At 30.1% G+C, this 11,833-nt stretch overlaps 2 protein-coding genes across 2 annotated transcripts; both read left to right on the top strand.

Moving 5' to 3' along the window:
- The first annotated feature begins 4,298 nt into the window (after positions 1–4,298).
- Positions 4,299–4,826, top strand: LOC121117021 (uncharacterized). The gene has a single exon (XM_040711345.2). It carries the CDS (start codon positions 4,299–4,301, stop codon positions 4,728–4,730), a length of 432 nt encoding a protein of 143 aa, XP_040567279.1. The 3' UTR covers positions 4,731–4,826.
- Positions 4,827–10,568: 5,742 nt separating this feature from the next.
- On the top strand, positions 10,569–11,136 carry LOC121117020 (uncharacterized). Its single transcript, XM_040711344.2, has one exon. The coding sequence runs from the start codon at positions 10,572–10,574 to the stop codon at positions 11,049–11,051; it is 480 nt and encodes a 159-aa protein (XP_040567278.1). The 5' UTR covers positions 10,569–10,571; the 3' UTR covers positions 11,052–11,136.
- The last annotated feature ends 697 nt before the right edge of the window (positions 11,137–11,833 follow it).

Genomic DNA, 11,833 nt, shown 5'->3' on the forward strand with positions numbered 1-11,833 from the left:
ACAGAGTTTTTATTTTTGAAATAGTATATAAAAAAAAAAATCCAACATACATTGTGTGTACATAACTAAGTAAAGTATGATCAGTTATAGGTAAATCTCTTATAAAACAATAAGCATAGGTTATAGATGCATTTATTTTTTAAGCATTTCTTTGTTAATCTTGAAAATATGGATAAAAATATATTACTTTAAACTTTAGTACTTTAAAAAAAAAAAAAAACTTTAAAAATATATTTTTTTTTTTGTTTTTTTAAAAAGTTTTGCCAAACTTATAATAATATAGCTATCATTAACAATATTGTACATTACAATGTTTCTTGTATCTTAGACCAAATATTTTTATTAAAAAAGTACAATTTTCCACTTATGGTTATTTACTTATTTGCTTGTAATTCTTTGATTGTTTTATTATATATCATATTTCCAAACTACAATTGATGATTATGTATTTACTAATATACTAAAGTAAAAAATAAACAAATGAAAACTTAATTGCTTAAAAACATTTTTTTTACAAGCACATAATCAGTAATTTATAAAATTTACCTATATTTTTGTTTTATTTCCAAGCAATATTTAAATAACCTTAAACTCAATAAACGTTTGTTTGTCCACTTATATTCTATTCTTCATTTGAAAGGTAATAACATTATCTCTCATAATCACGATAGCCCTACGAGGAGGAATACTCAAATTACTGATGTAAACCCTAAGCATTTTTGAGGACGCGAGTTTTGACAACTTTAACAGTTATTTTTTTCTACAGTTGTTATTCATATTTATTATTTATTAAGAAAATAACATCTAAGTTAAAAGACAAACCAGGAGGGTGTGCCCTCAATGCTTATGAATGACAAAGAGTAACATTGAGGATTTGTATGGGAATTAAATGTGTAAGTCGCCTTTGGATGAATGGTGGAGTTAAGGATCGGCAATTGAGTAAGTCCTTCCCATATCCTTTCTTGGCACAGTGTGGGTATAATAGTTATTTGCATATACTAACGATGGTTAAACTACTCATTTCTCAAACATTCTCGAAATTTTTATAGTTATCGCGCAAAAATTTAACTTGAAAAGGCAAATTTTTAAAGAAACCCTAATAGTTTTCAAAAAAAAAAAAAATTATTTTAAAAGAAAACAAAGTAATTTGTCATTCATTCATTGATTTATATTTTGAAAAATATATTTTTGCAAGCATTTCATCCCAGTATTTAATTTACTATTTGTGTGATACAAATATCAAATAGTATGCTAAGGCCTCAAAAATTAAAATACTCAAATACAGATCATTAATAGAATCTAGAAAAGATTAAACAAATAAATCCTTAAATTTTTAGTTTATGACGTAGTCAATTAATATAAATCTTGTTATAAATTAACCCATTCCAACCGATAGGCTAATTAATTTACCACTACATATAGTAGGAATTTTTGAATCTACATGCAATATTTATTGATTATTTTTTATTTATCTTTCGTCTGAAGTACTTAACTTAATATTGTATAAAATGTATAAATTATTATCTTGTGTGCTCCAATACTCAAGAGTCTAGCTCAAATAGGGAGGAAAAGGTATTTTTGATGAATAATTTATGTAAATGTTGAATCTTTATTAAATTTCAAATGGAAATATTCTGTGATCCTTGACCAGTAGGGTATCTTGCCTGTAATGTAATCATAGTGAATTATTAAAATATATTTGTTTAATAAGAATTATTTTACAGTTAACAACGTTTTACAAACTGTTTCAAAGATACTCCATTTTTTAAGGCAAGAGAGGTAAATAGAGTTGAAAAAAGTTTATGAACCTGACATTTCCTTGATAATGATTTTAAATATATAAAGGACAAAGGAAGAGTTGATCTCTTAGATGCAATAAAAGCTCTCTAAGGAGGAAAAATTATATGAAGAAACGAGTTGTGGCATATATTTCATAGGTAAGTAGTGCTTCTACTGTTCAACCCTGGCGACTCATGAAAACTAGAATAAATGTATATAGGTCTTATTTTTAATTTATCCGTCATATTGGAACGATTTTTGTTTATTTTGTTAAAAGCAGATAAAAAAAGCTTAAAAGGTGACATTGACCTTTCCCTAATAGATCTACTTCTCAGTTAATACGATACAAAAGTCCAATGGTTATGGCAAAGGCAAAATTTTGGTATTTCAGATGTAATATTGGGCAACATCATCCTCATTTCTACTATAATTATTACAAATAATATAAATTACAGTATTTATGATATCTTTTCTTGAAATTTGTTTATGTAAAATAAAAGAACCTATCTGAATAAATTTTTTCAAAATTTAATCAAATAATTTAATAACCAATATGCTTCCCTATACCTTTCTTACATATAAATGCTACTGAAACTGACGATAGATTAATTAATCAACAGGGGTCCCAAGGATCTTTTGAGATTTTTTTAATGAGTATAATGATCTTATTTGATTAATATTTATATGAACTGTAACCAAGAATTGTTTCAAAATGTCTTAAATAGTTATCGCTTCTAATGGGTTGAATTAGAGTTTTGGGTCACCAAACGTATAGTTTATGTAAAATTCCTTGAACTTCTCATGGATAAAGAGAATACTTGACTGCAAGGATTTTTGAGTGATGTAAATGAAAGATCCCTTCAGCTAGTAAGCGGACAATCTTTTGTTAAACGGATTTTTTGTCCCAGTTGTAATTTATTCAAGTCATAAGGAGCTGTTGACCTTATTGGAGGCAAATTGTATTGCCGTGGGTCTCAACAATGGAACAGGTCCTTCCACTTCTTGGGTCCATCAAAACTTATAAATTACAAGGCAAGACTAAATAACCAAAATTAGTTACTTCAAGGTTGCTAAATCACTTTGGATGGACAATTTCAGGCTCTCATAAGTGTTTGTATAAGAAACTTTACCCTGATTTTAAGGGATCAACGCCTTATTCTGTCAATAGAAGAAGCTTCAATGCTCTATTATCCTCCACCAACAATGTACATAGTCTTGGGTCAATTGACAAATAAGGATGTCCGTTGGACTATGACGGAGAACAATACTGTGAAAGGACCATATAATATAGAGGAAGGAGGTCGAGGAGATTCATGACAAACGTAGACACTCATTATGTAGATTCATGAGTCATTCTAAAAAATTATTAACTTGCTTCCACCAAATATGGTTTCAATATTGCCTTACTCTTCTTTATGATCAAAACTCTACCTAATTTGAAAAACGCATCAACATTTTTTATGCCAAAGGAGTGTTTTTGAAGTATAAATAATCAGAAATCATTAACTAACGATAATAATACTTGAATAGGTTAAGTTTGGTATCAATATCACTTTATTTCTTTTTTTCGATACACAAATACTTCAAGATTTTATTATGGTAGCTTTTTAACGTTTAAATTGCATTTTCTTTTACTTGCACAATTGCAAACAAAAATTAACCACGTCATACAAGTTTTGAAAATAACAGAACATCAAATTTTCGATTATTGTTTTTTTTTTCTAATTTTAAATGTGAGAAAAGCCTATACAACAGCTAGACGTAATAAAAAATCAAATAGAAATGGTCAAAAACCAGAATCAATAATTCAAAATAAATGCCAAGAAAAAAAAAATTAATATATATGTAAATCGACTTTATGTAGCTTAAATAATAACTAATAAAACCCATATTTTACAATGAAAGCAAAAATCACTCCTAATAGTAAATATCGGTTTTAAGACCTAGATGATATTATAAATACGTGTAGTAAATGATCTGGTTATTTTAAGGGCTACAATAATTCAATGAACATAACGATAAAATCACCAAATCCATTATTTTTGCTTGGTAATTAAAATTATGTTGAATTCTTGTAACACTTACATCATTATAGGAAGTTCATAACTACAAATATAGATCTAAAACAAGGGTCATCAAACTTTTACAAAGGTGAACTGAAATGCAGTCTCCAAATATGTAAATACAATAATAGAGACCCTTATAATTGATTTTTGCGATTTTAATAAGTTATATATTTTTGTCCAATTATAAGAAAATAGTTTATTCAAGGGATTTAGAGATTGGAGAAATATTTTTAAAATAAGGTGAATTAAAATCACTTACTACAGACAAAATATTTATTGGTTGAATTATAGAAAAAAGCCAAAGAAGATACATATAAGCAACTGAGTCTAAGGAAGTAAAACACTTACTGCTCGAAGGCGTGCCAAGAAAAAGATCATAAAATTGGGAGTGTATAAAAAGAATTAATTCCCTATGTTTTACATCAGTTTTCATACAACTATCAATACAACAAAATGCTCCGCTTTATCGTTGCTTGTACCCTCCTCGCCTCCGTTTTTGGAGATCATCCCGCTCCTCATCCAGCACCCTACCACCCAGCTCCCTATCACCCAGCACCTGCATACAAACCTGCTCCCTATGATGAGTCACCCAAGCCATATGCTTTCCAATACGGCGTTGCTGATGACTACTCTGGAACCAAGTTCACTGCTGAGGAAAACTCCGATGCCAAGACTGTTGCTGGATCCTATCAAGTTGCTCTTCCCGATGGCCGTATCCAAACTGTCACTTACACCGCTGATGATTACAATGGATTCGTCGCTGATGTCAAATACGAGGGTGTCCCAACTTATCCCAAGTATGAACCCAAGCCTTCTGCTTACAAACCAGCTCCCTACAAGCCAGCTCCTGTCTACCATCCTGCCCCTGCCCCATACCACGCCTAAGAAAGAACTACTTTTGTGATATATGTATATTTATTAAATATTCAAATGTTAAATATTTGAAAGCCAAATATATATTTATTTATGAATGAAACCTAATCTTTTGAGTTCTTATTAATGATACATAGATTTTTCTATGACTTTGATTCATGAAGATACCATACCTATTTGCTTGCTTGTCGGAATATTTTGAATATATTTTCGCAAATGTTTTAAAGATTTTCGCAGAAGTGCGTCATTTCGGAAGAGTTTTTTATAGGTATATGAGTTTATAAACTCATTCCTCAGATGTTTGTTGTGTTCATTTCTACTCCATAATTATAATATTGGGTTCATATTATTAAAGCTTATCTTGAGTTTAGTAGGAAATAGATTTCGTCTCCAAGTCAAGTCGTAATTTATAGAGGGTATATAGCATTTATCAAAATGCAAATTATTTATTTTATTCTAATACTTTACAAAACTTCCAAAACTATGTTCAATATTCTTTTTTCATATCTTCATATTTGGATCAGCATTTTATTTGCAATGAGTTGTAACACAAGTAATAAATAGTCAAGCAATGACCTTAGTTATGTGGAGCTAATACATATAATCAAAGTTTGTCCAATAAAAAATTAATCATTCTAATTTGGAATTATAGTGTAAATAAAAGATTAAATAACTTTTTCATAATTGGTTGAAGTTCTTTCTGTTGTAAATTCGAGTGTGTAGATATTTTTTTTTTTAGGTTTTACATCAATATTTCTACATATTTTACTTGAAAATATGAAAAAACATATCGAAAGATTGGTCTATGAAATGTCCGTTTTAAATTAAAGAAGGGTACGAACTTGAAAAATATATAATTTTTTTATTTTTCTTATAAGTTTTGTTATTAATTTATTAAAATATTATTTTTAATTTGAAAGATAATACAGTTATTTAACATAGTCAAGATAGCCCAACATGCTCGAATAATCAAATTAAAGTTATAGTTAGGATTGTAATTCCGAAGTATTTTTGAGTGCCAAAGTTTTCTAGCAACTTTTTTTTTCTAAAGCTGTAATCAGTATTCTTTCATTATTGAGGAGAAAGCATCTAAGTAAAAAGAATGACCGGAAGGGTGTGTGATCATGTACCGGGCCGTTCGAAAGTCTAGGAACATAATGAACGTTGAACAATTAATTACACCTAGCGGCTTTAAAGGAAATTGTAGAGATTTTTTTCAAAAATTGGAACTTGTTTATTATTCATTAGAGAACATTGTCTATGAATTTGAGCCCCCTTGGCCTCAATTACACGCTACACGCGACACTAAGCCTAATGTACAGGTTAACAGCGTGGTGTTTCGACATTGATCGCCACTCTTTCTCAATCGATTGCTTTAGGGATTCAATACTGCTGTGACGTTGTCTACAGGTTTTTTTATTTTCCACCAGATTCTGTTATCAAGGGGATTCAGGTCGGGGCTTTGTGGTGGCCAAAAATCCTGGGGGTGGGGTATACCCTTTTTATTGTTGTTTTTAATCATTTTGTTTGAATGTGCTTCTGATATTCATTCTGTTTGTGAGTAAACTACTCTTTGAAAAGCTCAAAAAGGGAAGATACAGCTTATAATATTGTCCATAGGGGGGAGAAATTTCAAATTTTTGTCATCCTATCCTGCACGAGTTATTCCGTTTTTGCAGGACCCCCGTTCTTTCGAAAGCAATAATCTGATTCCTTTGATAGCTTTGTGATCTTGTAAACCTAGGGCAGCACTTTTTCTGTATCCACAAGAAGCCAATGGGCTTCATTGATGACCTTCAGATGAAAAAATGTCGAACATTATTACTGAGGTCGAATGTTTGGATCCTGACACTTCAAAGAGGTTGTGTTTTACTTATCCAAAACATACAACCTGATCATTTTGCCTATTGTACACAGGATCCACTGTAAATATCTTTGCATCCGAGAAGAACAAAATTCGGTTTTCTCAGGTCATTTTAAAGCTTTTGCACCAATGAAATCGTAATTGTTGTAGTTATTGAGTAAGTAAGGGGCGTTCAATGTGTCAAAGAGACTTACCACCAGTTTTTTTTTTCGGCATTGGATACTGTGGAACAGCTCACCGACCGCTTCTTCCCCAAGTCAAAAAAGTGTTTTTACGTTTCAGGCTTTAGCTGCTTTATCGGCTTTCCTCTTTTATGAAGATCACTGATGTCTTCACCATTGTTGACCTTAACCCTGACCCTCCAAAGGGTGGTTCTTCAGACATTAAGGGTCTTTAAAATATCAGAATTGCTAAATCCGGATTTTTGTAAAGGAAACGAAACAATTTGTCATTAATTAATATATATGTATATTCTATATATATTTTCTAAACTACTCAATAAAATAGTATATAAAGACTTTTTTTTCATAGTTGTAGTAAAACATTACTAAAGATTTGAAAACCCACGCGTTTTTACATCTCTAGACTACATATTCTAATCTCTGGTCTAAAAGATAGATACTAATTCCCAGCATGATCATCTCATCACTGTATTAAATTAAAGTTTGCTTATCCTAATATATAATAGTCTACTTAGATCTCAAATTTTAAGATATTCAAACAAGGAAGATTAATGGGATTTAGAATAGATTTAACAAGCTAAATCTTTAAATGTTTAGTTTATGACGTAATCAATCTATATAAACCGTTTATTTATAAAAATTTGGATTTTGTCTCATTAAACATAAAGATTATGTTAAGCCCTTTTAACTTCTGGACTGGCTGGATTACTGAGCGATGTAAATTAAAGATCACTTTTAGCTAGTAAGTTGTTGATATTTAATTAAAGGAGTTTTGGGTACGTCGGAACTTATCCAAGTGATAAAAAGCTGTAGATCCATTAAAGGAAAAGGGGATTTTTGTAGGATTCGACAACCCTTCACTACCTTCCATTTCTTGAGCTCATTTAACTTATAAATTTCAACATAATAACAAGATTAACAACAAATGAATTACTTCAAGATTGTCAATTAACTTCGATGGGATGTTTCAGGCTCTCAGAATTGTTCTTTTAAGGAACTTTATCATGTGTTCAATGGTTCGACGCATTATTTTTGATCATAAGAAGTGCCACTGATTAATTGTCCACCAATATCTATAATATATAACAATAACACTGGGTCAATTGAAAAATGGGGATGTCCGTAGCGATTTGATGGAGAACAATGCTGAGTATGATGTTGAAGAGACTAAGGATGTACGTGGACGCTCGTTGTGCTGACCCAAGAGTTATTATAAGAGATACATTAACATACTCCCACCAAAAGTTATTTCTGTATTGACTTGACAGCTCATTTTATCAAATATGGAGAGGATTTTCAATTTATTAGTTGTTTTTAAGCCAAAGAAATATATACTTGAAGCATGCAACACTGTACAATAGCATTTTCACTTTCAGCCTTAAACTCAAATTTATTATAATTATAATTTAAGCCCTCGAAAACGAAAATGATCATACATTAAACGTAGTAAGTATGGACTTTAAAGCCTTATTTTTAATCCTTTTTTGAGTGTAATTCCGATTCAGAGTAACTTTTTTTTAAATGTAATAGCTATTTATGTAGATGAAAATGTAAGGTAATAACAATTGACATAAAACATTTCAGCATTCAAAAAATAAAGTATTTATTAAATTAGATTGAATTAATTTCAGTGCAAATCAGTGATTTATGAAAATGTACTGTTTATTTTACTTTTTTCTATTGGTTTCAACAAACCAATTACAATTTTGTGAGTTTGTTTGAACCTATAAATATACAACGAAACACAGGCTATTTAGTTTCTAAGTCTTATATTATATTTTATACATTATTTTTATAATATTAGGTTAAGTAAAAAGTTCTGAGCGGCTTTTGCTGTTTTAGTGAGCTATATCTCATAATTAATAGATTACAGTAAAAAATAAGTTATGCAGAAGTAAAAACTGGGATAATTCTCTTTAAAGCTTCCTCTATAAAATCTTCTTATAAATACCTTAAAATCTCAATTTTATAGAGAGAACATTAAAGATAATTACTCTATTATTTTACCTCTAATAGTGTACACCTTATTTTTGACTGTGCTTACCTTCTCCAATTGTGTCTATGTGATTTTTATTAACAAAAAGGACACATTCTTATTTGCATTTGACTGCTTGAAGCTATCACAGCCTCATTCATATCAATTTGGCAATTAAGCGTACATTTAAGAAAGTTCATCTATACATAGCTTTGATTTGGTGAAGCCAGTTGTGTGTTACAACATTCAAAAATGGAAGTAAAAGAAGAAAAAAATCGAACATTCTTCATTATCATTACGACCAAGGTAAAAAGACGGAGAAGGGGTTAAAAAATTGTACTATTTATGGACCCAATACAGTATTGAATGCAACAGCAAAGCGGTTGTACGAACAATTCTGTTCCGGTAATATGGACAACGAAAATGTCGATTAAAAATGGAAATTGTCAAGTTAGGCAGGCATTTGAGCTCTAATTCAATTGCCCAGGAACTACACATTAGCCAGAAACCCGTTTTGAACAATTTAAATCGGATAATCGATGTTAATCTTAATGTCATAATAAATGAAAAAAAACGCTAAAAACTTTTGACTTCACGTTTTTATATTATTAAATAAGGATTCATTCAAAAAAATAGTATATAATACCAATGGGTTCATTAAAAGCTTATATATTTATTTACAAAATTTAATGTCTAATTACCTCCGCCAATAAAGTTGAACGGGACCTATGTTTTTCCCCTATTTGTTTGTTTGTTAGTTACTAGTATTATAACAATAGTTGTATATTACAAAAATTGGTATAAAACTTGGTACGAAGATTATATATAGTCACAGTAAGAGAGCATTAAATTTTGAGAGGTCAATGACAAGAGTCAAGGTAACACAAAATGTAGAAAATGCATAATCGAACATAGCTTTGGATGAAATGTAGATACAAAACTCAATTTGATTTTAATCTGAGGCTTTACACTCTACCAAGTGCCCATTTCAGTTAGACATGTAATAGAAGGCCACATATTTAAACTGAAAAAAACTTTTCTTCAAGTATGCTCCAAAAGATAATTTTAATAATATTAAATTATAATGCAACATCTTGGGTTTCTTTGGTAATGAATCTGTTAATCATTGTATATGTACTATAATTTATTTAGCCTATGCTTTGCTTGGCGGCAAACATGTCCCAATGAAACCTATATTTTGCAATGAAGGCATAAATCATTCTTGAAAATAAATATGAGTCTTAAGACAAAGGTGTATAATACCTACCTATGTCTAGTAACTGGTCCAGTTTTTTTAATATAATGAATATTACTTTATAAATACTAGATCAATTATTATTGCTCAAAAATGATAATTATGTTGAAATCTTGTCAAGTTCAAATCATTATTGTAAATCCATAAGTAAAAACATAGATTCAGAACAAGAGTCAACAAACTCTTTTACAGAGCTGATCTAATGTAATCTCAATACATTTAATTAAAATAATACAAGCCCTTGTGGCAGATTGATTTTATTTTAAATAAATTATATAAAGATATCTGTTATTGAAACTAAAATATGGTTAAATTATTAAAAAAAATATTTTATGCATGATTATGCAGATATATAGGGATATAGTCTTATGAAAAGTATTTCTAAAGTTAGGTGAAAAAAAAGAAAATTTACTCCAGACAAAACATTAGACTGATTGAATGTTTAAAAAAAATAATATTTATATAACTACATATAAGTAACTGAGTCTAAGGAAGTAAAACACTGAATGTATGAAGGCGTGTCGAGAAGAAGATTTTTATGAAATACTTCAGAGTGTATAAAAAGAATTAATTCCCTATGTTTTACATCAGTTTTCATACAACTATCAATACAACAAAAATGTTCCGCTTTATCGTTGCTTGTACCCTCCTCGCCTCCGTTTTTGGAGATCACCCCGCTCCTCATCCAGCACCCTACCACCCAGCTCCTGCTCCCTATCACCCAGCACCTGCATACAAACCTGCTCCCTATGATGAGTCACCCAAGCCATATGCTTTCCAATACGGCGTTGCTGATGACTACTCTGGAACCAAGTTCACTGCTGAGGAAAACTCTGATGCCAAGACTGTTGCTGGATCTTATCAAGTTGCTCTTCCCGATGGCCGTATCCAAACTGTCACTTACACCGCTGATGATTACAATGGATTCGTCGCTGATGTCAAATATGAGGGTGTTCCAACTTACCCCAAGTATGAACCCAAGCCTTCTGCTTACAAACCAGCTCCCTACAAGCCAGCTCCCGTCTACCATCCTGCCCCTGCCCCATACCACGCCTAAGAAAGAACTACTTTTGTGATACATGTATATTTATTGAATATTCAGTTGTTTGAAAACCAAATATATATTTATATATGAAACCTAATCCTTGAATTATTATTGCCGATAAAGAAATAATTTAACATTTTTCATTTATAGAAATATCAAACGTATTTGGTTCTTGGTATATTCTAAATATATTTTCGTATGATTTTAGAAATTTTTGCAAAAGTGTACTCTGAATTGCATTTTGGAGGTATATGGGTAGATAAGCTGATATTAGTGTAGAACTTAATAGTAGCAAAAACTTGTAATTTGAAATAAGTTTACAGATTCATTTATTCTGATGTATTGTATAATTTAGTAGCTTCATTTGTTACAAATATATATCAAGATAAAGAAAATAAATCAACATTCACTTAGTTTATCAATTTAAAAGTGCAAACTTGATATATCGTGACCCTGAAATAAAAGTGTTAAAAAGTAATATTTTGTAATTTGTTAATGTAATATATGAAAGAAAGTTTTTATATATAATATTTGACATACTTTTAACATCCTTCAAGTCCATACTTAACAAAACTCTCCCTAGTGTTAAGGTTTCAGTTCATTTTAAATATATATTTCGAGTACAATTCAAATTTCGAGTCTTTTATTGTAATATCAAGTTGAGTCGTCAATATTCTGAATATGGACTCAAGTCGAAGTCGAGACGCAAGTTTCTAATCCCCAACTGTCAACTTTAATGTTATTCTAGTTTTTATCTTCAATTTTTATGCCATCAAAAATATTTATAGCTACAA

This window comes from Lepeophtheirus salmonis, chromosome 4, assembly GCF_016086655.4.
Source record: "Lepeophtheirus salmonis chromosome 4, UVic_Lsal_1.4, whole genome shotgun sequence".
Lineage (NCBI taxonomy): Eukaryota > Metazoa > Arthropoda > Copepoda > Siphonostomatoida > Caligidae > Lepeophtheirus > Lepeophtheirus salmonis.

Excerpts from the sequence above, each read along its gene's own strand:
- LOC121117021 (XM_040711345.2), top strand. The coding sequence starts at position 4,299 with ATGCTCCGCTTTATCGTTGCTTGTACCCTCCTCGCCTCCGTTTTTGGA.
- LOC121117020 (XM_040711344.2), top strand. The coding sequence starts at position 10,572 with ATGTTTTACATCAGTTTTCATACAACTATCAATACAACAAAAATGTTC.